General features: G+C 45.0%; 2 protein-coding genes across 3 annotated transcripts in view; both read right to left on the bottom strand.

The window, feature by feature from the left end:
* PPP1R1A (protein phosphatase 1 regulatory inhibitor subunit 1A) overlaps positions 1-9,242 on the bottom strand; it is a 69,236-nt gene extending 59,994 nt beyond the window's left edge. The window contains exon 1 of one of the 2 annotated variants that reach the window (XM_083486751.1): positions 8,911-9,242. In XM_083486751.1, the coding sequence (XP_083342877.1) occupies positions 8,911-8,991 (81 nt within the window). In that variant the 5' untranslated portion in view covers positions 8,992-9,242. The remainder of the gene's footprint in view (positions 1-8,910) is intronic. The other variant, XM_083486752.1, reaches the window with a different exon arrangement.
* LOC310699149 (histone H2B 5-like) overlaps positions 1-25,818 on the bottom strand; it is a 960,349-nt gene that overhangs the window by 281,368 nt on the left and 653,163 nt on the right. The gene's annotated exons all lie outside the window — the stretch shown is intronic.

Genomic DNA, 25,818 nt, shown 5'->3' with positions numbered 1-25,818 from the left:
GTATAATGCTGTCTTCACTTGCCAAAAAAAAAAAAAAAAAAAAAAAGTTTCATAAAAACTAGAAAGTTGCTTGGCATAAAAGAAAAGCAGTGATGGCTGAACATTCAGGGAACAGACTCAAAAGTCCCAGGGAGGGTAGGAGCTCCCCGCTCCTTGCTGCAGCCCTAGGTCTGAGGTTCAGCACATACTGAAGATCCCAGAAACAGATAAGGTGTATCTTTTCTTCTGACTAGCTTCATATGCAGCCAAAGAAAGATGAAGATAAGCAGCTTCCGCCATCCTATGTCAGTGTTCTCATCATGTTTGTCTTGTCGTGTTAGCTTTTCTTCAATTTGTGCCTTGCTACATTGACTAATGCTGCCACCTCCATTGTTAGTTCTGGGCACCTACGTGCCTCACTGTAAGTAAGCACATTCTCTTTGACAGGGACACACAGGCCGTGCATTTCTAACTCTCCTCACCCCTTCCCCAGATTGGTCAATATGTTTACAACTCTTTCCACTGCATCCCTGTGCCCTTTTTCACTCTCAGGATATTGCACAGCCCTGAAATATGATCTCTCCTGCTATTCCGGACCCAAGGAAAGGGTTGCCAGCAATTTCGCAACAGTTGGCTGTCTGCGTCTTGGAAGCTCGATCGCTCCCTTTCTCCACTAGTGTACTTGCCCAAAGCGCATGTGGTTTCCTAGAGGGCATAAACAATGTATTCTATGTTAAGGGGTGTGTGCATGTTTTAGATAAAATTAGCAAAAATTATGGACTGAATAAAACTTGTTTAACAGGGAAGGCCATTTCCCCACAGAAAACCTATTCAACTGCCCTCCCATCTATTCAGCTGAAGAAGCATCATAACTATCAGCCAATTGCTAATTTCCCTTTTTGAGCAAGAGGTTTGAGTGGTCATGCAACTCTAGACAACACTAGAGCTCCATTTCAATCTTATTTTTGTCCTGGAAAGGGCCTTGTGCACCCGAATAGCTGGCCTATTTTGGGGGAAGGACATGGAGAGTCTGGCCCTGCCAGTTCTCCAGGATATCTCAGAAGCATCCACCAAGGCATCCACCTTGGCCTGCTGTCTAGGGATCAAGCACACCCTGCGCCATTGGTTTTGTTCCTGCCTGGGTGTCCGGAACATGGTGCTAAGAGACTATGTTCTGCCCCACAGACCTTGTGCAATGATGTTTGGCAGAGTTTTCTTTTGTTTCCCATGCTGTTCACCATCAACATAATATCTGAGTGAGGAGGTCAGGTGGGAGCTTAGGAATGAGGTATTAGTGAGCAAACACTCAGATCTCTTTTGTCACTTCATCCAATTCAGGTGAGGCAGAACATGTGTCAAAAAGCACCTGGGATCAGTAATTAACTGGATAAGGCTTGACAATCTGAAGCTGAATCCAGACAAGGTGGAGGAAGTCTGAAAAGAGGTGTTTAGTCTGTCTTAGATGGCACTGCACTCCCCATAAAGCAGGGTTGGGGGACCTGCGGCCTTCCAGATGTTGTTGGATTCTATGTGCATTGACCATCCTATCATCAATGACCATATGTGGACACCATGTGGAGAGTCACAGGCTACTTGACAGCAAGGATGAGGAACCTGTGACCTTTCAAGTTGTTATTGGACTCCAACTCCTTTCATGCCCTGTGGTTGTGGATGATGGGAGCTATAGTTAAACAACACCTGGAGAGTCCTTTACCATCACACCAGATTTGGAGTGGACACTCCTTAAAAGAGAGCACCATCCTCTGTAAAGCAGGGCACATGGTAGCTGTGCTATTTTGGATGCCAGGCAATGAACATTTTTTATTTACCTAAACCTATGAATCATCTTCTGCTTTTAGGGTTTAATTGCTGCTGATCTCTTCCCTCTGCTTCTGGATTTGTATTGATGTTTTGTATTGTTTTATTCTATAATTGTAAGCCTCCCTCAGTATCCAAAGGGAACTGAATAATGAGATTTTAAAAAAATAAACAGGTGCCAACTATGAGTCAATTCACGCATTATATTTAGGCCATTTGAAGCCAGCATTATACATTTCTGCGTGCGCATGTGGGGCAGGAGGTGTTCATCTGCTTGATCAAACCAACGTACCGCATGACAGCAGTTAATAGGTCTGAACTGCAGCTGCTTATGCAAATCACAATATCATCACAGTTGGTATAGCTGTGTGAGCTACCAGCTCACATGTTTGGCTGCCAGTGTGAATGGGTGGGTCTCATGAATAGAAAAGAGGGTGTAAGAACTTGTGGTGTGTTCTGTGACTCAGATTTTGATGAACAGTGAGGGGATAGAATGAGGATGATTTGAAAACCCCAGTATTTGAGGAATGGACTTCAGCAATTATGGGGAGCCTATGGGGCTCTAGATACTGTTGGGACTACAAATCCCATCATCCTTGACTGTTGGCCATGCTGGCTGGGGTCAGTAGGAACTGGAGTCCAATAACATCAGGAGTGGGGAAAATGGGTCAGATGTAGAGTGACTTTGGTTCCCTTAAAAAATTGAGGATCAGACCTATAGTGCCAGGATTCATCTTCTACCCAAGTATAGATTGAATATAAGTTCTTAAACAGGCAGAATGAGGTAGAACAGGAGGGACTTCAGATCAGTGGTAGAGCACATGTCTTGCATACATAAAATCCCAGTTTGAATCCCTGGAATCTCCAGCTAAATTTATCATGTTGCATGTGATGGGAAAGGCTTTCACTGCCTGAGACGCTGGACAGTCACTGGCAGATTAGATATAGTGAGCTAGACAGACACAGGGTTGTCACCAGCACTTGCCCTACTCAGAGTAGACCCATTTAAACTAATGGACCTATACTAGTCATGTCTATTAATTTCAGTGGGTCTACTTTGAATACAACCCAAATACTCTATGGTGCTTCCTGCTGGGGAACTGCTGGGGAACATTTCCCCCTCAAGGTCTTAAAGTGACAGATTTTGCCAAATTTGAGCACTGTCTCATCAGAGGTTCTGCATGCTTATGGCTCCAATACTGTCATAAAGCTGCAACCTCCCTGGCTGTGGCTGTTAGACTTGCTTGGTGATAAATTTATGACGCTTAAAGCATGGTCTTCTGTTGGTGGGACTAGTCAGTTGATTCCTGCCCAGACACCTTCTACTCTGGTGCCTGAAATCAAGACAATACATGGTTCTCCATTAAAAAGAAAAGAAAGATGAAAAAGCAATGATGAAAAACAGCTCAATTCCAGGAAAAAGACAGCAAACACTTGTGGTATGCAGACGCCAGATCAATAAATCAAGGGACAAGCAGCAGACGCAAAGTGAGGGTTGACCGTCATTTGTGGGATCTGGATAACCAGTGCTTGAATTAAGGAAGAAAGTAGGAGCTTAATTAAATCTACAAATCTGGCCTACAGACTCCGTCTGATTTTAGCACAATCACGTCTCCCCCTAAAAAACAGTTAAGGGGTCATACCAGGAAAGGTAAAGTGTCCATGCTTCCTTCCCTTGAAACGCAAGTACTGTGAAGAACTACGGCCCACACAGCCCCTCTCTTCACCTGCAGTTTCCTTTGAGCAGGAGAGAGCCATCTCTTTCTTCTATCAAAGGCCACATACTCTCAGGGGTAATTTCCTGAATGCAGTGTGCTAACACTGGCAGAGCCACAGTCAATGGATCTGGATTAACTACTCTGGATCAGAGACCCTCCTCTAACTACTCTGGAATAAGGGGCCACTCTGCTTCAGTTTTTCACTACGGCTACCTCCCCAAGCCTTACAACCAAGAAATGAGTGTGTTTTTATTAGTTAGTTATTAAATTTGTATATTGCCCTTCATCTGTAGATTTCAGGGCAGTTCACAACATAAAATTACAATATAAGAACCAAAATGCATAATAAAAATAAGGACAAAAAGCAAGCAATAATCTCTGCTCCCCCAGCTGACTTGCAGTGATACCTATAAGCATACACACTTACATGTATATAAAACAAAAGACTGTCCCTTCCAGTTGTTCTGAAACTACACAGAAAGCAATTATGGGGAGAGGCACTTCAAAACCCCGGGGGGGGGGGGGGGATAAGGAGGAAACTAAAAGGCAGGAAGGAACTCTTTAGGGAATGGAATGATGGCGAAGCATCAAGAAGCACTAGAGGTCACCTACAAGGAGAATGGGAGGCTGCAGGTGACCCACCTGCACCTTGGAGAGGTCTGCCTCTTCCTCATGCACCATCATTACAGCCAGCATTTGGGCAGATCTCTCTGCTACCCACTTTGGGGGTCCAAAAGCAGTTGGAAAATTTCACCACACCTACTTCATCCTATTTTCTGATTTCCCTGCATCTATAAATTGTTTTGTTTTTAAATAATTTCATAATCCTTTCTACTTGAACTGAAAGGAAATCAGGTGGATAAAAATCAATGGTTTTTTAAAAATATATATTAAAAAGTTGGATTTTTAAAAATTTAAATTGGATTTTTAAAATAAAATGCTTTTGGAGAAAAATTCTTTCTAAAGATAGTTTTCTATTTAAGTTACATTATAGTCATCAGGAGTGAGTCATCAGGAAATAAGGATTTGTTTTAAGTTTTTCATGTGTGCTAAAACTCAGTCTAAGGGTGTTATGTACTGAGTTGAATAGGATCCAAAATGCAGCAGTCTGATTGGTCCTAGAACAATAGGATTCAGAATGCAGCAGTCTGATTGGTCCTAGAACAATAAGATTCAGAATGCAGCACAGGAGCCACCCAATCCAGCTCCAGGTGGAAGTGAATCTGTAACCTAATTGGCCGACAGGTGAATCCCGGAATTAGCCAATCACGTGGGACCCATTGTGTAAATAATGTATTTAAAGCAGACATTCTGGGGGAAATTCCATTCCTCCTCACCACTATGAGCTGAATAAAGAGCATGAAATCCACTCTTGACTCCGAGTACATTTCAAAGGGGTTAAAAAAAATCGTTTAACCACATCAGTTAACAAACATGGATACATATGCTATAATGTTATTATTTTATTTAAATAAATTGTTTAAATTGTTATTAAGGAAATGATTATTTTTCTCCTTCCAATAGAGTACAGTGGAAAAGTAGTTCAAATATAAACAGTTAACTTATTAAACCTCACAATAATTCCATAATTATCTGGTAGTAGATAGGTAGCCGTGTTGGTCTGCCATAGTCAAAATAAAAAATTTTTTTCCTTCCAGTAGCACCTTAAAGACCAACTAAGTTAGTTCTTGGTATGAGCTTTCGTGTGCATGCATGTGTATCTGAAGAAGTGTGCATGCACACGAAAGCTCATACCAAGAACTAACTTAGTTGGTCTTTAAGGTGCTACTGGAAGGAAAAATTTTTTTTATTTTGTCCATAATTATCTGTCAATGTATTTCTAATAGTATAACCAAATCAGTAATTTTTTATATAACTGTAAAAACTACTCTGAAAATTTATTATTCCAAAAATTAAACCTTCATCTTGTTGTAAATATTTAGATTATACCAGCAAGAATGAGTCTTTCCGTAAAAAAAAAAAAGATTTAAATCAAGTCTTACTGACTAGTGATTTAAATTGTGATTTAAATCTATTTGATTTAAATTAAATCTACCCTGAAGGAAATTGGTTTAGATGAAAGCTGTCTGTTGCCCATTGGAGAGAAGGCAAGCTTTACTGGCGGTGAGGGAGAATGTCCATGTTTTTGGTAGCATTTATAATAAAGCACCTGTGAATTCAACTAAACCAGCTGGAACTGTCCCTGTGACTCTCTGGTCCATTAAATCTCTGTGGGCTGATTCAGACATTCACACCTGCTATCACTTGATGACTGCAGAACTGCATGCAGATGAGGCAGATGAGCCACCTCAAGCCTTTCCAATGAGAGTCCATTCACAGACCCGCTTGTGAGTCACCAAGAGATGGGAAAGCAAGTGATGTACATAGATAACGTGAACCAGACCATACATTTCCAGCAAATGCTCCCAGAACATCATCAAAAGCTTAAAAAGCAGGCTGGCAGCAAAGTCCTTGTCAGAGAAGAATGTCTCCTCACATTTCCAGTGTAATCTACGATTAGGTAACTGCAGGTTATGGGAGGTGAACAGTCACGGTGACCTGGCAGGTCAGGGACTGGGGCTAGCTGTCATGCCAAATGGGGCAGAGCAGAAGCCATCAAAGCACCAACAATCAGGCTTTCCACAAGGCAAGGAAGGTGGGGAGGAAAGGGAGCCCAGGATGGGAAGCACTGAGTGTACAGCAGCAAGGTCACATGAAGCTGCCTTTGACCAAGCCAGGACCTTCAAGCTGCTCAGTAGTGTCTACTCTGTTGGATAGTGGAACTCCACAATCTCTTCCCCATCCTGGCTTCCATCATCCATGTACTGAGATACCAGAGGCTGAGCCTAGGAGAGTGGTAGGAAACCTGAAGTTCTCCAGATGCTGCTAGACTACTGCTTCCACAATCCCCCAACCACTAGCCACGCTGACTGCTCTTCTTCAGCTTCTTCCCCCCTCCTCTTCCCTTCTCTTGTGTGTCTTTGGAAGCCTGAGGGCAGTGCCACCACCCTCTTTTTTTAATTGATACAAGCCATTTTGTGAGAGAGTATATCTCTGAAAAGCTACATAAAACATAGTAAATTGTACATATAGACTTCCAGTACTGGGAAGCAGGTTCCATACAAGAGAATTAACAGCAGCAGGGAAATTTTGTTCAACCCAAGGGATGACTTCCTTTAGGGGCAACCCATGGCAATGGTGGGTGTGGCCAGAGGCAAAATGAAGGCAGAGCAATGGATTTGACTTTTAACAAGAAGATAGATTACATCCATGCAAAAGTCAGAGGTTTATACACATCCACTTCTTTTCTCCTTCTATCCAGCCAAGGACATCACCACATTTCAATGATGTGCTTTAGCCAGACAAAAGTACTAGAAGAGAGCATGAAACAGGCCTGTTAGGGGATGTCCTTTGGGGCGTGCTCCAAGGGCTTTATAGAAAGTCAGAGGCCTGGAGGGTGGCATTTCCCCCCAGGGCCAGGGTTCCTCAACCCGGTATGTATGAAGCATATTGTATTTGACTAACTTGACCTCATCCCCTCTCAGGCCATTTCCCCTTAAAGGCAGGAGACTAGGTGTGGGTGGGGAAATCAGATTCTGCTCCACCTAGAACAGGGAGGAATTGGAACCTGTGGCCCTCCAAATGTTGATGTGCTACAACTCCCATTAGGCCCATGAAATGTGGCCAACAGTCAGGGATTATGGGAGTTGTAGTCCAACAACCTCTTAGAGAACCACAGAATTCAGATCCCTGATCTAGAGGATCTTCCAATGGTGGAGAAGGTTGCCAACTGATTGGGAAAAGGCCACTGTGGCCTGCCTCTGGCTTTTTAACAGCCACTTCACTTGCAGACATCAGCAGCTGGTGATTTTAACAGCATGGAGAGGAACATCAACACTTGATATGTCTTCATAGCAAGCGGCTCAAAAAAGTGCATTAGCAGAGGGTCAGTTAATATATGTGTGTGTGTGAAAACCCTAGGCCAGGCACAAGAGAGCACCAGGTTCCCGAGCACTTTTAATAGTAGTGGTCACATCCACACCATACATTTAGATCACTCTTATTCCACTTTAACCATCAACTCTTATTATAGTCAGAGGTGCCCTGCCATCCTTTGCACTGTTTTAAAATCTCCCCATTTATTTCCCATTACACAATACCTCCCAGTGCAAGAGTGCCCAAACCTCCACTGCAATCTCTCGTAATTTAATTCAAACAGCGAGCCCTGCTTTTCATCACCCTCCCAATAAAATGGCACAGCAGCCACCCACGGACAATCCTTTCAGCCTGCAACCTCACCGCCACAGGAGAGCCAACCTATAACTAACTAGCCTCCAGCTACACAGCAGATGTGATCACAGTTCAAGAGTGCCCATTGACAAAGCATCCCTGATATCTAAGAGAAATCAGAAGAAATATTAAAAGCGAAGGGAGTTATTTGGCGGACATAATAAACCTAGAAAGATGGTATTGTTACAGATGTAAGTTAGCACCCAGTAAGCATGTGCTACACAACTCCCTATAACCCCCTGGCATGTCAGTGCAAACCTGAGAACAGGACAACCCAAGTGCTTCCGCTTTCACCCCAAACCACCCCCCAGAACCAAGCACTCCACATTGGGGGCAGCACCTTGCAACACCCCAGATTTCCCTGCCACAGCCCCAATTCCTTAAAGTGACCTACATATGACTGAAAGCCCAGTGACGAAAATGAGAAACACCACACCCACAAGCTACAATCCCGCCCCTTCCCCAGTGCTCAACCACGACCCACCCCACTCCAGAGCTTGGAGAAGTCCCACAGAGCTCACCACCCAGATCCCAGAACACGTCCCATTGCGATGCCGCAAGATATGCCACCTTTACATCTGTGGAGTTGGGTTACTCGGAGGAGGAAGAGGACGCTCAGCCCTCACAGTAAACCCAATTCATGACCTCCAGGAGAGGCTCCTCTTGAGAGAAGGGTTTGGGGTGGGGGCACATACAGGAGAAACCTGCCCGACTGCGTCCCCGTTCCTTAGCACATGCGGTGCCAAGGAAAACACCACCGGGACATCGCAGTTTCCCACACGAGAGCTGCCAGGGCTGAAAACCCGACAGAGGACACGGGCTCAAAACAGAGGGGAGCCCCGATGGAGAGAGGAAAGCATTCTGCATATGCTCAGAGACGCTCCAAAAGCCACTTCAGTACATCCTACTGGATGGGGAGGAGCGGCGATCGGGAGCCACAGGGTGACTTCAAAAGGGCGCTTAAGAATGGGAATCCCACATAACCCAGACAAAGAGGTCCCGGGGCGAAGCTGTTACTCCAGATCTCAGCGAGGGAGGGAGAGAAAAGAAACCCCCTTTACACAGCTAAGCCAGCTGCCCGCCTGGCAAGGTCCTGGCCACCCACCTGCTCCGCCGCCTCCGGGTCGAGATGCGGCTCCAGCAGCGGGACCGTGAACTGGATCTTGCGGGGACTGTTGGGCTCCATGCCGCCGGCTTCTCCTCCGGTCCCGCGGTCCCCTCTGCCAGCCGCGCCACCTCCTCTCTCGCTCCGTCCCGCCTGCGCGCGCCCCGCCGCTCTCGTGCCCACCCAGGGCGCGCTCCTCGCGCCGCGATTGGCTGCTCGGGCCGAGGGGCCGCCCCCGACACGCACAGGCAGCGCGGGGAGAGCCGCACACGCACGCGAAAGCTGCCCCAGACGCGCCCGGGAATACCCGGAGAGATGCTCGCCCGGAGACGCAGACGCGCCTCGAAGCAGCCCCTGCCTTCGCGACGGGATCGAGCAGGTATCTTGCCGAATCAAGGAGGATTTCGAGACGAGATTTCCCGCCCCCGCGTCCCCCTTGCACTGATCTGCCTGGCTCCACCCTCTAATCAGGCCCGAGCGACCTAGCTGCATCCCTGACTAGGATCTCTTTGGGGCAAGCCCCCCCCCCCCGCCACCTGCCTGCTTCTCCGTCCCACCCCCAAATCGAGGATCATCCCCTTGACCTGGCAAAAACTCGCCCGGCTGGAGCTTGGCCTTGGCTCCGCCCACTGTCCGGTGGTTGTTTTGAAAGTGGACCTGGGACATGATTGGGAGCAGGGGTACCAACTTGAATAAAATATGGGGGGGGCAGGTAAGCTCTGCCCCACACACCCTTTTCAAGGGGGGGGGGAGACCCCTAGGAGTTGGCTCCTATGATTTAGGAATACTGTAACTGCCAGGAGCTGCAGAAATAGACAACATGAATATAGCCTGAAGCGCCCCATGAAGCCTCCATGAGGGTGTGCACAATTCAAAGAGATTATGAAAGAGCTACAGGCACTAAAAGACTATAAAGAGTGAATTTATTTATTTATCAGATTTTTAGCCAGCCCCAAAGTGGGTTACAATCCAATACAGTTAGAACATAAAACAATTTCAGTAACATTAAAATGCAACCAATTTCAGTGGAATTTATAGCAGGGGAAAACATGGGGCGTCACTCAACATTTGAGACATAAAACTCCCATGGAGCCACTCATAGCTTCTCATTGCAGTAGCAGACTAACATCCCATGGAAACTAGTATCCCACAGACTGGTGGGCCTTTACCTGGAGTTGCAGTCCAGAAACATTAGACGGACACATGCTCCCTTGCCTTACTGCAGAAATTTAATTTTACAGAGAGCAAAAGAGAAATTTGCACAGCCATTCAATCAAACACAAAGTTACATGGTATAAAATAATTTCACATGGCTACTATGTTGCAGTTGCACCATCCAGAGGTAGGATGCCTCTGAATATCAGTGGCTGAGTCTCACTTGTAGGAAGGGGGTCATAGAATCATAGAATCATAGAGTTGGAAGAGACCCCAAGGGCCATCGAGTCCAACCCCCTGCCAAGCAGGAAACACCATCAGAGCACTCCTGACATATGGTTGTCAAGCCTCTGCTTAAAGACCTCCAAAGCAGGAGACTCCACCACACTCCTTGGCAGCAAATTCCACTGTCGAACAGCTCTTACTGTCAGGAAGTTCTTCCTAATGTTTAGGTGGAATCTTCTTTCTTGTAGTTTGGATCCATTGCTCCGTGTCCGCTTCTCTGGAGCAGCAGAAAACAACCTTTCTCCCTCCTCTATGTGACATCCTTTTATATATTTGAACATGGCTATCATATCACCCCTTAACCTCCTCTTCTCCAGGCTAAACATGCCCAGCTCCCTTAGCCATTCCTCATAAGGCATCGTTTCCAGGCCTTTGACCATTTTGGTTGCCCTCCTCTGGACACGTTCCAGTTTGTCAGTGTCCTTCTTGAATTGTGGTGCCCAGAACTGGACACAGTACTCCAGGTGTGGTCTGACCAGAGCAGAATACAGTGGCACTATTACTTCCCTTGATCTAGATGCTATACTCCTATTGATGCAGCCCAGAATTGCATTGGCTTTTTTAGCTGCTGCGTCACAGCCCTTCAGCCCTGCTTGTGGGGTTCCCCTATAGGCACCTGGTTGGCCACCTGTGAGAAAATGAGTCTGGACTTGACGGGCCTTTGAGCTAATCCCACGGGGCTGCCCTTACGTGGGCAAGGCAGCCAGCAAGCAATGGGCATGTTTCCAGGCAACAGTGTAGTAGCCACAAGCAATCCTAACCAAGTCTACGCAGAAGTAACTCCTATTGCATTCAGTGGGGCTTACTCCTGTATAGGGTTGTGCTGTGAACCTTATCTGATGACAGCTGTCGTTGACAGTTGCTTACAGATGTGTGTGAGAGATTAGGGAATGGAAGACACCTGCCCTCACCATGCAGAGCCGCACAGGAGCCTCCTTGCCATGAAACGCTTTATTGGTCTAGGGATTGAAAATTCATGTGGCTTTTCCAGGAAAGGCTAATGATCAGCAGGAAGCTAAATTCTATGGGCTCCTGCTCCTGGGTTTTCCCTTAGAAATTCATGTGACAGTGTTTTCTCCATGAAATCATTTCCAAAAGTTATCCATTACCTCCCATTAGCAGCAGGAAAAGGAGGGGAGGGAGCAATTCTGGCCACGTTCAAAGATACAGTAATCCTAACCACTTTAATTGAGAGTAAATCCCATTGTGTTAAGTAGGTCTTACTTCCAAGTATGGATGCTTAGGAGTACAAGCTCCACTTGCCCGAAGCTGACAAGAACTATGGGATAATGCCAATTTACCACTTTTATTCCACCCTCCCTTTTACAAACTTGGCTGCGTGTTTGTTCAAGCTCAGAAAAAGGAGTGCGTGGTCTCCAAATAACTAAAAACAGAAAACAAATCCAAAGTTGCAATTTATTGAACTGAGTGGGATTTGCTTTCCAGCTGTATAGCAGGAATGAAGAAACAAGGCCCTCTGGATGTCGGTGGACTGCGTAGGAGCTAACCTCTGGAGACTGAGGTTCCTTCACCCCCCCCCCCATAAAATCTTTGAGGAGACCTGACCCCCTCCCCCAGTTGATGGGCATTGCCATTCAAATGGTATGCATGCATCATAACATGTGATTGATTATGTGGGGCAGGGCATACCTGCCCCCCAATATTTCATTCAAGTTGGTACCCCTGCTGCACTGGAAGTCCCATCAGCCACAGATAGCATGACTAGATTGCAGTCTCGCTGTCTGAAACGTTAATGCCACAGAGATGCAAAGGTAATGTGAGACAGTGGAACAGTGCACAGCCCAGGGGCTTTATTTGGATACTTCTGGCAATATCCACCTCTTCTACTCCTCCCACCCCACAGCTATTTGAAAGGACTCTTAACTGAAAGCCTCTTTTAAATGTGTTGAAGTGTGACGTTTTAAAGTGCTAAAGAAACCCAGTGCAAATGCACTCTGACCCGGTAGTGCGATGCCCGCCTCCACCCCCCGCCCCCGCGAGAGATAACGTGATTGCTCAGGAGGGCTCATGCAGGCCAGCCTGTCTGCATCTGAATCAGCTATGATGCACACAAGTGTCCCCTGAGTCCCAGCCCACAGCCATTACTAATGCTGCCTCCCTCGCATGCCTCCCCTTTCACTGTTTTGTTATGTAGCGTCTTCCTGAGGCTGCAGACATATGGTCTGGTGTTGTGCCAGAGTCTCTCTGGCAAAAAGTTTCTTTTCCTCCTCTTTCCCCGACCCCCATTGACTGTTACATGACAATATATTCTTCTTTTTGTTGGCACCCGTCTGTCTCAAGAGACAATGAAGTGCCCCTCCAGGGGTGAAGTAAAAATGCTGTGTTAGCAGCACAGAAGTGACCTCCCCAGGATGCAATCCTGGGCAGTGTGTTTGGAGGTCATGGGCTGCTTAGACGACAAGACTCCCCTCTTGGCCACACTGATGGGGTCCAAAGGAAAGCAGAGCAAACATTTGGCAACAGCTTGACTGCAGGAGTTGCCATGGAGGGGCCTTAGGGACTCCACCCCGCAGGTGTGTAGGGTTAACTCTTTAGCTTTTTCTTTTCCTGAAGAAAGGCAGTGGAGGTTTAGGATCAGAGTTTTCCTTCTCCTAGATGGGCCACCTTCCCAGGTGGACAAGCCCTATCCACCCCTCAATTCCCTCTACAGCATGTGCAGAAATTGCCTTCTTGACCACTGGACTTACTCTTGGTCTTGTCTGCTCAATCTGCCAGAGCCCGTCTTCACATTCAGGGCAAGTCCCTAACCCACCAAGGATCTGAGACCCATTGACCCACTTACCTGGTTTAGCCGACCAGTTGGAGCTGTTCCTGGGGTGTGGCTGCTGTCACATCCTGACAGCTTCTAGGAGCCACAGGTGAGCGTGGAGTGCAGGGTGGGGACCAAAGGTGGGCAAACTACCCCTGGAGGAACAGGACGTGTCCCTCACCAGAGATGCTATCTCCCCAACCCCTGACAAGAAATACTTGCTGAAATTTTCCCTACTACACAACTATTAAAGATTCAGGGACTCCCTGTGCTCTTTTGCATCTTGCCATTCAAGGATGACCATCACAGGCTCTCTGTCTGCAAATCCAATAGGTCACGAACAACCCCTGGGGTCCAAAGTCTTGGTTCTAGCCCACTGCCCCTGATCTGATACATCAGGAATAAGTCGTGAGGGCTGCTCCTCTCATTGGGAGACCTTGCCCAAGATGGTGCCCTCCAGATGTTGATGGACTACAATTCCCATCAACCTTCACCACTGGACATTCTGGCTGGAGCTGATGAAAAGGGACGTCCCATATTTCAAGTGCACAAGCTTTGGGAAGGCTGTGGCGCAGAGTATGGAGATTCAGCCTACATGCCTATGGTGGGAAATGGTGGGTGTAGACCTAAAAATGCACTTGAGTTATTTGTTATTTATTTAATAAGAGTACTTTTAGCACACCATTCCCAAGCCTGGATAGAATACAATTAAAATAGTTTAAGGGGGAAAAAACCTACAATGAAAAGAGTGGGTAAAAAACTAGCACATCCTTAAAATTACAGTCCCTAGCAGAGAAAGAGCATGTCAGATCATGAGCGACACACAGGCAAAAAAATGCAGGAAGCAGCTTGTCAATCCACCTTCCTTAGCACCAACAATCAATTTAAAAACCTTATATAATAACCTTTTCAATTTCATTTCTATCTTCCACACCTGCACTCCAACAAGGAGAGGGAGGCTCAAAAACACTTAAGCAGCACATGTGAAATTGGTCTGAAGCCAGCTGCTATTTATACTGGCTTTCTCAATTTGTCCTTCCAGCCTCTCCCTCCAGCTTGACGGCGCTTCTTCAATTGCTTTCCCCTCCCCCAATACCCACGGTGCAAGACTCTGCAGTATCTATTACCAATGTGTGCATACTTTTAAGACCTTTCTCCCTATATATTTTGGTTATAGTTGTGGTGGCTTGTGCCGCTGGAAGTGGTAGGGAAGAAGGCAGGGAAGCCAACAGCAGGTGGTGCCAGAGCCAATGACAGGCAGAGAGCCATCTCCTTCTAGTTTTGTCTCTGTCTGCTGAGTTCTCCAAGGGCAAGCACTGAGGCGGTGGCAGAGGAAGCTGACCGGCTGTGAGTAAGAGGGTAGGTAGGTGGGGGCTGGCTAAGGACAGAATGAGGTTGGTGGGAGGTGCACCCGAGTGGATCTCCCTTCAGTAGACTATAGCAATAGAGATGCTGGGATTGTTCTTTGCCAGCACCCACACTCAGGCACAGGGCCAAACAAGATGTGCCCTGGGAGATCCATAGCCAGCTCTCTCTCTGTCCTTTTCACAGTTAAAAGTAGTGCTGCACCGACAATTTCTTCTTGCATCCCAACTGTCTATCAGTGGATGAGAACAGAAATTACATTATCTGAGGGGAGAGAAAAATTCAGTGAAATTCTCTTGGGTGAAGCACCAGGTTTTCCTTGCTCTTAACTTACTTTTGTACAGCTGATGGGTTTTGAGAGTGTCCTTCCTTTGATTCCACATCCATGTCCAATGAATGAGCCTTCACATCCAGCACTGTGCTTTTTCCATTTCCCTTTTCAGTTGCTCAGTTCTTGGGAGCAATGTATAGGAACAATGAATGCTCAAGGAGGAAAGGAAAGGAAAGACTCCAGATCTTATTATGCTGGATCTCTCAGTGCTCACCAGCACCCTATCCCACAATGGGGCCCCAGGGAAGGGCTGTAGCTTCATGGCAGAGCACATGCTTTGCATGCAAAAGGTACCAGGATCAGTCTCCACATTGCCAGGTATGCATGCCACTTACATAGCACCTGATTAGCTGTGTCCTCTAGGGGGTTCACAAATGAAAAGCAAACCAATACAAATACAATCATTTAACCATTAAAACTGTCAGCACAATATTTACTAGCACAAAACCATACGATACAGCATCAAATCAATAAAAACCAACAGCAATTAATAAAAGCAACCACATCATTGCAGGGGGTGGAGTACAGGACCCTTGGGGTCACTTGCAACTCTACAATTCTGTGCTTCTATGATTCTGTGAACAAGACACAGCAAGCGGGGAAATGTGATGGGTATGGCTGGGGGAGACTTCTGCCTGAAATGCTGGAGAGCTGGTGCTGGCCCAGGAAGACAAATTCAACTCAGAAAGACCAATGGTCTGACTCAGCAGCTTCTGTCTTTCTGAGATCCATGCAGGCATAAGAAGCTGTACAGAATTTTTTAAAAATATTACACCTAGAGTGTTTAGTTCTGTTGGGAGAGGGGAAACTGCTAAGTCAATCAGCCATGAAATTAGCCAAAGAACACACAACACACTACATGTATTGTGTAAATGTATATGTATGTGTTTTATATGTTAATTGAAAAAAGAAAAAAAATTAGCCAAAGAATATATAGATTGTGTGCATTTATACATAAACATAGGAGCCAACTCCTAGGGGTCGAGGTCCCTTCAGCCACCCAATAAATTATTTGAAAGGCCTGGACTCCCCCAAAGTTAATCGGCATTGCCATTCAAATGGTGTGTGTGCACCACATCATATGATTGATTATGTGGGATGGAGCTTACCTCCAATATTTTATTCTGTTTGGCACCCCTGTACATAAGCATCAGCTTCCAAGATTCCGTCCTGCTCTAGCACAGGGGTGGGAAATCTGCGGTTCTTCAGGTGCTGTTGGACTCCATCTCCCATTGACCTCAGCCAGCATGACCAGTGGTAAGGGATGATGAGCAGTGTAGTCCAGCAATGCTTGGAGGACCGCAGGTACCTCATCCTTGTACTAGCAGAACTAAGGAATAAAACCCAGAATACAGATGAAAGGACAGACTATGCAAGAAGATCAGGTCTGGTTCTCCATGACTCCCATTAAGTTATATGGAGGAAAGAAAACATGCAGCAGCCCTGTTCATGGTTGAGAGGGAGTGTGCCTACAACTTGCCCCAAACCCTGGTGTCACGGGGGGCAGGTTTAGGCTTTACCCCTGGGTCAGCCAACATGGTGGTTAGCCCAGGCAGCATTACCAATGGTCAGGGATGGTGTCTACCTCCACTGTGTCCTTCAGTGCCCCCCTTAACTTTCTGCATATCAGTGAACAGCCGCCATAATGTCTTGCCTAGCTAGGGTACATTTGTGGGAAAAGAACCATGCTGTGCTCAAGATTCTTCTCTCTTTTTACAATGTTTGTTCAGTGCTGCTGATTAGACCTTCATTTCCTCAAAAATGCAATGGGAATCTTCCTCATCTATTTGTCCATAGTGCAAGCTAAGGTGTATGCAAGGAAAGTAGGAGCTCAGCACCCATCCTGATTAGGCAGCAATAAATACATTGTGAGATGCCTGAAAAAGACAGAGATCAGCTAGATACTAGCCAGCTGGAATTCATTAATGTTTGCAGTGTTGCAAGGTGCTTGCATGACAAGAAGGCATGTAGAATGATTAAAAATGGCCCTCGGTATTTTCAAAACTCAGCAACAATAATATTCATAAATATATCTCTACCTGACATGCTAAGGCTGGAAGCTTCCCTAAATTCTGGCTCAATAGAATGTTAAATACTACAGAGCTGGGAGGCAGAGCTTGAAAGCTCAGTTAAGGCTGCAGTTTCTCAGCTGAGATGATCCTCCAAGCCATGGCTTTGATGAGGATGAACAATCCATCCCTCCATTTCCCTAAAAATAATAATAAAAAAAATCAGAGAAAACATTAAAACAAACAATTGATATAAAATAATCAAATCATCCCAACATCAGGAAGAGCCAACACAATATATTAATAACAACAAACTCTAAGCAATACTTCAACTCTGTTAAGGTAAGTAACTGCAAAGATCTGGACTTATCACATGTGTCATTAGGTCTTCTAACTGTTAGAAAGTGAGAGGTTTCCTTCTGTGGAACAAATCCTGAATAGAGCTAAACCCTTTTCCTCCCATCCCTTATATTGACTGTATTTAGACGGGTCAAGAAACCATGGGTGGTCTAAGAATGGGAGTAAAGGAGGACTATCGGGAACATGGGCATAGCCGGGATTTTTGTTAGGGAGAGCAGGACTTTCATTGGGAGAACCGACAGGATTGGTCAGTTAGTTAAGTTAGTTAAATATTTCTATTGTTTTACTTGATTTGGGGGGGGGCATCTGCCCCCCCCCCATCCCCTGGCTACACCCATGATTTGGAATTAGTTCCCAAGCCCAGAATTCCCAGAATTTTTGGTATGAGTGAAGAAAATTATTGTATAATTCAAGGATATCCCCCACACCCCGGTAGACAGATGTGCAAAAGTCTTGATAGTTGGATAGTGTTTACATAACTATGCCCCCACTCAGGGAATCTCTGGTTCATACTTAATGAGCTTAAACAATTGTTAATTTAGCATAAACTACAGCAGTAACTAACCTCTGATTTATAGTAATTAGTATACAGTGGTACCTCGGTTTACGAACTTAATCTGTTCCGGAAGTCCGTTCTTAAACCGAAACCGTTCTTAAACTGAGGCACATTTTCCCTAATGAGGCCTCCCGCCACCAGTGCCCTTCCACCATTCAGATTCCGTTCTTAGACTGAGTTAAAGTTCACAAACCAGGACACTACTTCCGGTTTTGTGGAGTTTGTAAACCAAATCGTTTGTAAACAGGACTGTTCTTAAACCGAGGTACCATAGGCGATTCAGCTACATTCGTAAAGATAAAGCACTTTTATAAGTGTCATAATACTATGACACCAGATGGTGCTGTGGAGTCCCATCTTTCGCTAATGGGATTTCCCTGTATGAAGTTTACAATGCATTTAACTGAATTGCTTTTCTGATGTGTCTAGATCCAGCCAGGGTTGTACTTGAATATACTACATATAAGTACACAAGAGGTGCAGTTGGTTGCTGACTCTGCTCTCTAAGCTACTGTTTTGTACTCTGCTCTGCCCCCGGACCCTCAGTTTTGCACTTAGCTCTAGTAGGAGGAATCTCAGGCCTATCTTGTCCTGGTTCCGCAGAATGTTCCATGGACTAGGTTGGGTGCAATAGCACCATGGAGTGCTCTAAGCAAGCAACTTGCTCTAACAAGGGCTGGAAACTTGGAAGTGAGCTGAGACCCTTTTGAGTCTCTGTCTCTCCTAGACTCCACCTTTTCAGAATTGGAGTCCTTAAAGGGCCAACACTCGGCCTCAGGGTGCACACTTCTGAATTGGGAGAGTTGGTTGTAGTGTTAGACAGGTCCTAGGAGGTGGTGATGGGTTGGATGTGAGCCAATAAACTGAGGCTGAACCCTTGAAAAGACAAAGTCACTATGTTTCCTAACATCTGAGAGAAGGGGAGATGAGGCTGCATTCCCTTGGAAATAACAGGTCTGCAGCTTGTGGGTGCTCCTGAATTCAACACTGTAACTGGAGACTCAGGGGGCCTCAGTGGGTAGAACTGCTTTTATCCAACTCCGTCTGGCTCACCATATGTGGCCACTTTTGCACAGATACGACTTGGCCACCGTACTCCAGTGATGTGATGGCCTTGTTTTTTTGTCCAAGGGAGCCGTCAGATTTCTCTGTTAACACATGCTCTGGTAAATCTCATTTTTTATGGGTAAATCTCAGGTTTGATTATTGCAATATGCTTCCCCCTCCCTCTTATTTCTGTGTATTGCTATTCTTCATGCTGCTGAAATACCTGATGAAATTATATCATTGAAGGATTAAACCAGCTTTAGACTGATGGCTTGCTAAGGAGGCCTCCCCAATTGCACCTGCATAGTTCTTGTGGATTTGTAAATAGATAAAGAACATCAGGCAAGCCCTGCTGGGTCAGGCCAATAGCCCATCTAGTCCAGCATCTGTATTCTCAGAGTGGCCTATGGGAAGACCACAAGCAGGACATGAGTGCAGCATCACTCTCCTCCCTTTTGATTCCAAGCAAGGGGTATTTAGAGATGTTCTCCCTCCAACAGTAGAGGCAGAAAATAGCCATTGTGGCCAGTAGCCACAGATAGCCTTATCCTCCACAATGCATATAAATCAGCATATTCTGCCTGATCCTGGAGGAGGAAATATAGCCATCATGACTTATAGCACTAGACATGTAAGGCCCACCTTGAACATCTCACAACTTGGGGGATGAGAGCACAATAATACCCATAGGAAGCAGCCAGACCACTGATCCACCTGTCTACATGGATGGGCAGCAGCCCCCCAGGTCTTCAGACAGCAGTGCTTCCCCAGCCCTATTAGGAGATGCCAGGGATTGAAGTGAGGACTTTCTGCATGCAAGCCAGATGCTCTAGCACTGACCTATGGCCCCTCACCCCCAGTGAGTCTGGCATTTCTGGTCCCTAAGCCTAAAAATATACAGCTTCTTCTTCTGACACTTCGGTGGAGAAGTTGTTAGTGAGACCACTTTGGGCTGGTGCAAAGGCAACACTCTCGCCTCCTCCCAGCAGCACCTACTTGCTGTCACACTTTCCAGAGCAGACAGCCCACACACTGCCGCCCACTTCTCCTCCCTTTGCAAACGCTGCAGAGATGGCCAGGAGAGGAGAGGAGACATCACACAGATCTTGCATTACAAAACAGCCTCTCTCTGAGGCTCATCACTGCAGATCCAGATTTGGCAAATCAGTGACAAGAGAAGGGGAAGGCTAGTTTGCCTCATTCCCTCCACTTGCCTCACTTCCCTGGCATGGACTGTGAAGGGGAAAGCCTCTGGCTGGGATTCTGCAGGCTGTCACAAACCTACCTCCCCGCCCAAGTTTCCCTTGCCAGACATCAAGCTCATCCAAAAGGGGGGGGGGCACACACACACACAAGCTTCTCAGTGGAACACAACTTTTTTTCATGCCACCCCTCCTGCCTCCCCTGCAGAAAGAATTTCTCACTTGAAAGGTTTAGAATGAGCTGCTCACTGTCAGTCTCAACTAGGCTGACCAGATGCAAAAGAGGACCTTTAACAGTTGTGTAGATTTCAACAGGAGTGGTTTGCACGACAAGCTATACCTGTTGAAATCCCCACTTCCTGATAACTATTGCAGGAGGAGGAGACCCCTGTCCACTTTTGCATCAGGTCAGTCTCCTCTCAGTCTGGATTTGGATCACAGTGGGGCTGGATAGGAGGGTTAACTCTTTTCCTCTGCCCTGATGAAAAGCACCTCCCTAAAGATATTAATTTTGCACTGGGCAGGAAATGGATAATTGCACTGAAAGCAGCTTCCCTTAAGGCAGAGCTGGGGACCCTCAAGCCAGGGGGTCAAATCCATGCCTTCCTGCCCTCCCTCATTCACCCTGCTTCACCCCCAAGTGTTTTTGATTGACGGGAATGTGTCCTTGAATCCTGATCATGCCTTTTGCTTGCCTGGATGGGGGAAAGGGGTGTGTTTGTAGATATAGAAACCAAAATACTGTACAAAGGAAAAATTGCTTTGCCCAGGACTTGCACATGCCCCTCAGAAGGTTGCTCAGAAAGAATGTGGACCTTAGATGGTATGTAACACCAGTGAAACTTGGTAAGATGTATAAAGTTAGTAATAAATGTTGGAAATGTCAGGAAAAAGAAGGAACATTTTATCACATGTGGTGGGAATGTAAGAAAGTGAAAGGCTTCTGGGAAATGATTTATAATGAGATGAAGAAAATGTTGGGTCAGTCTTGACTTCCGGTCGGTGCCAGCGCTTAATGGCGGTCCTCTCTCCGAGCTCCGGAGAAGGACTGCTCCGCAAGTTCGGGTCTTACCCGCTACGGCGAGCGGGGGACCCCTAAAATCTCAGGCGCGGAAGCCTGAGAGCAAGGAGATTCGGTGGGCACCTTTGCGCCCCCCGGTACTGTGAAAGAGCCTTTTTAAAGGCTCCGGAGCGGCATCGGGAGTGAGCGCGGTGCTGAGAGTCGTTACCCAGCCTGCGGAGTGAAGCCGCGTCGCCATAAGCGGAGAGCGCCGATTTCTTCCTGAAAGGAAAATCTGGACTGGATTCCCGTGAGTAAGAGCAGAAAAAGAATCGGGACCCTTTAAACTTGAAAATTTGGCTGAAAACGGGAGGGAATAAAATAAGGAAGTCTGCCCCCCCCGGACTGCAGAAATTTAAAGCAACGAAAGATCTCGCTGCAGTTACAAGAAACTTAGTTGCGAACTGTCAACCCTGAGCTGTCAAAAGTATCTCCTTCCCCCTGATCGGAGGAGAAGGGGGGGGGAAAAGACAACTTGGTGAAGATACTTTAAACTTAAAGGAAACAAAGCTTTCCACTGCCCTGATCCCTTGGTGACGATCTGCCAGGAATTAACACCGGAAAATTGTCCTTTAAAATAGGTATGAAGTGGAAATAGATTATACCTTAAATGGTGAACGAATTTCAAGACTTAACGGGACTTTGTTACAGATATCTTGATATTTTGATTCTACCTGGAGAAAAAGTTTTAAAGAACTTTAATGGCGGACTTTTGATTCTTTACATCCGGCTTTCTGTTTCTTTGTCTCCTTTAATCTGGACACTATTAATTGCTCCCTCTGGAGGACCAAGAGGGAAAAACTGTGAAGTAACTGGCTGACAGTGGAATTTTCCATTAGAAGCTTTTCCTGTGAGAACGGCCTTGGGATATGAGTGGCACGGCAGAGGAGATAAGAACCAGATCTAAAGCTAAAGTGACACAAAAGAAAAGAGGCTCAATCTCTGGCAGTACAGTGCCTGCGCCGGAAAGTGTGACAACAGCATCAATGGAATCTATGACACAGGCACTGCTTAAAATAAATCAATCCCTGGAGGCCTTAACAAAGCAATCTACAGAAAATTCAAAGAAATTGACAGAACTCACAGCAAGACTGGACTTGAATACCACGTCAGTGGCAACTAATACAGAATCTATAAATAGGTTGATTCAGGAATCTACAGAAACTAAGAAAATCGCAGAGAGTGCAAGATCCATTGCCGAGGAGACACAGGGAAAATTTGCACCGATAGAGAAAAAGGTGAATGAGCATGAAGCGGCCCTCTCCTTACTGGAGCTACAACGGAAAGAACGGAATTTGAAATTAAGACAGGTTCCAGAGAATGAAAAGGACAACCTGAAGGAATTTCTCACAGAGGCAATCTTAGAAAATTGGCAAGGAGATCTCGAGGAGGATGAACTAGAGATAACAACTGCTTTCAGACTTGGTAGGAAGCAAAGTGTGAAGCCAAGGGATTGCCTGATTACTTTTAGAACCAAAGAGGAAAGAGACAAGATATTGGACCTTCACTATCAAAAAGCTTTGGTAATTGGAAACACTCAAGTCCAAATCTTTAAGGACATTCCTAAATATATCCTGGAAGTGAGGACTTTTTATAGAGACTTAGCCAATTTGTTGAGGAAGAACTTTATTCCTTTCAGGTGGGAATTTCCACAGGGGTTGTCCTTCAACTACAAAGGGAAGAAAAGAAGAATAAGATCAGTACAGGAAAAAGAAAACTTCTTGGAAAGGAATCTAGAGGACCTACAGAAAGGTACGGTGGGCCTAGCAAGAGGAGGACAAGAATCAACACCAGAAGGAGGAGGGCTAACAGACATTGCAAATCTATCATTTGGATTACCACAACCGCCAACTGAAGAGGAAGAAAAGCTTGGAGCAGTCGGAGGGTCAAATATCTAATAAACAAAATGTCGCTGCAACTTCTTAGTTGGAACTGCAATGGTTTGAACCATCCCAGGAAAAAACGACAAGTTTTTCATATTTTGAAAAGGGAACAATTGGACCTGATATGTCTACAAGAAACTCATATAACCAGAGCACACAGGAAATTGTTGGTGAACAAAAGATTAGGACAAGAATTTATATCTTCCGATAAAGTAAAAAAGAGAGGAGTAGTGATTTATGCAAAAGAAAAATTGGACCCAAAAATGAAATTTAAGGATGAAGAAGGAAGATATGTGGCAATTGAAGTACAGATTCAGGGAGAAAAGTATTTGATAATTGGAATATATGCACCTAATGATGGGAAGGCCGAATTCTTTAAGAAGTTGCATGAAAATCTACTGGACTACCTCGACTGCAAAATAATATTGATGGGGGACATGAACGGAGTGGTCTCCACAAACATGGACAAGGCACAAAGACAGATAATTTCTAAAGAAGGAAGATTACCAAAAACTTTCTTTGAAATGACGGAAAACATGGACTTGATTGACATCTGGAGGACAAAGAACCCTCTGGAGAGAGAGGGAACCTTTTTTTCAGAATCTAAAATGACATGGACAAGAATCGACCAAATCTGGGTATCTAGCGTGATGGCTACGAAGATAAAGAAAGTAGAAATCTGCCCAAAAACCTGCTCCGACCACAATGCAGTAAAGATGGAAATGAAAATGACAACAACTGGATCCTTTAGATGGAGAATGAATGACTCCCTATTTAGAGACGAACAATTTTGCAAAAAGGCCCTAAAAACATTGAAAGATTACTTTGAGATAAACCTCAGAACAGAAGTGGAAAAAAGAACAATTTGGGACGCGAGTAAAGCCGTAATGCGAGGCTTCCTGATACAACAGAATTCAATTAAGAGGAAAAAGCAAAATGAAAGGAAAGAAAAATTTTTAGAGAAAATGAAGGAAGGAGAAAAGAAATTGAGATCTAATCCAAAGTCTCAAGAAATTTTGAGAGAAATAAAGTACCACCAGACGCAATATATGGAATTGACAAACCAAGAGATAGAATGGAAAATTAAACAAATGAGACAAAGGACTTTCGAGTCAGCAGACAAATGTGGGAAGCTTCTTGCATGGCAATTGAAAAAGAGGCAAAAATTGAATACAGTTACTTGTTTGGAGGTAGAGGGAAAGAATATCCATAAGCCAAATGAGATAAGTAATTGTTTCCAAAGCTTTTTTAGGAAGCTATATACACAAGGGCCAGTGAATGAACAAGAAATAGATGAATTTCTTAAAAATCATGGACTACCTAAAATTTCAGAACAAAGCAAATTGACCTTGAATGAGAAAATAACAGAACAAGAAATAGAGGAGGCCATTCAAAAAGCGCAATTGGGAAAGTCTCCAGGACCAGATGGTCTGACGGCCAGATACTATAAAGCTTTGAAAGAATGTTTAGTGCAACCATTGAAAGAAGTTTGCAATGAAATACTGGAGGGGAAAAAGGCACCTGAAACGTGGAAAGAGGCTTTTATTTCGCTTATACCAAAAACTGAGACTGAAAAGAACCAGGTTAAGAACTACCGCCCGATATCATTACTAAATGTGGATTACAAAATATTTGCAGATATTTTAGCAAAAAGATTGAAGAAAGTACTGATAGGTGAGATTCATAAGGACCAAGCTGGCTTTCTCCCGGGAAGACACATGTCTGACAACGTGAGAAACATAATAGACATTGTGGAATTGCTGGAAATAAACATCAACAGAAAGGCAGTTTTAATTTTTGTGGACGCGGAGAAAGCCTTCGATAATATTTGCTGGAGTTTTATGAAAAAGAATCTCCATGGGATGGGGGTAGGCCAAGGTTTTGAAAATGGTATAGGGGCAATATACTCTGAGCAGAAGGCAAAGCTAATTGTGAACAATGTGGTAACCGAAGAGATAGCTATAGAGAAAGGAACACGACAGGGATGCCCTATCTCCCCTCTACTTTTTATACTGGTCCTGGAGGTCTTGTTAAATATGATTAGAAAGGACCAGTTGGTTAAAGGAATCCAGCTCGGAGTGAAAGAGTATAAACTGAGGGCATTTGCAGATGACCTAGTTTTGACCTTACAGCAGCCAAGCACCAGTACAAAAAGAGTTTTAGAACTGATTGAGATATTTGGTCAAGTTGCAGGATTTAAATTGAATAAACAAAAAACTAAAGTGCTGGAGAAAAACTTAACAAATGAGGAAAAAGAGACATTTCAGAAGGAAACAGGTTTGGAGATAGTAAAAAAAGTGAAGTACTTGGGGGTGAACTTGACAGCTAAAAATATGAACTTATTTAAAGACAATTACGATAAATGCTGGACAGAAGTTAAGAAAGATCTAGACATATGGTCAAGGCTGAAACTTTCCTTGTTAGGCAGAATTGCTGTTATCAAAATGAATGTATTGCCTAGAATGTTATTCCTGTTTCAGACACTGCAAATAATAGACAAGATGGACTGTTTCAAGAGGTGGCAGAAAGATATATCGAAATTTGTTTGGCAGGGCAAAAAGCCAAGAATAAAATTTAAGACATTAACAGATGCAAAAGATAGAGGAGGGTTTGCCCTGCCGGACTTAAGACTTTACTATGAATCAGCAGCATTTTGCTGGCTGAAAGATTGGCTGCTCCTCGAGAATACAGACATTTTGGATCTTGAAGGGTTTGATAATAGACATGGTTGGCATGCATATATATGGTATGACAAGGTAAAAGCGCATAAAGGCTTTAAGAACCATATGGTAAGGAAAGCTTTGTACAATGTCTGGATGAGGTATAAAGACTTGCTTGAAAGTAGAACCCCCAGGTGGCTGTCACCAATGGAGGCAAAAGAGGTG

This window comes from Podarcis liolepis (assembly GCF_965112155.1).
Source record: "Podarcis liolepis genome assembly, chromosome: 2".
NCBI classification, from domain to species: domain Eukaryota; kingdom Metazoa; phylum Chordata; class Lepidosauria; order Squamata; family Lacertidae; genus Podarcis; species Podarcis liolepis.
The sequence above is the reverse complement of the archived record's forward strand: the minus strand, read 5'-3'. Positions and strand labels throughout refer to the sequence as shown.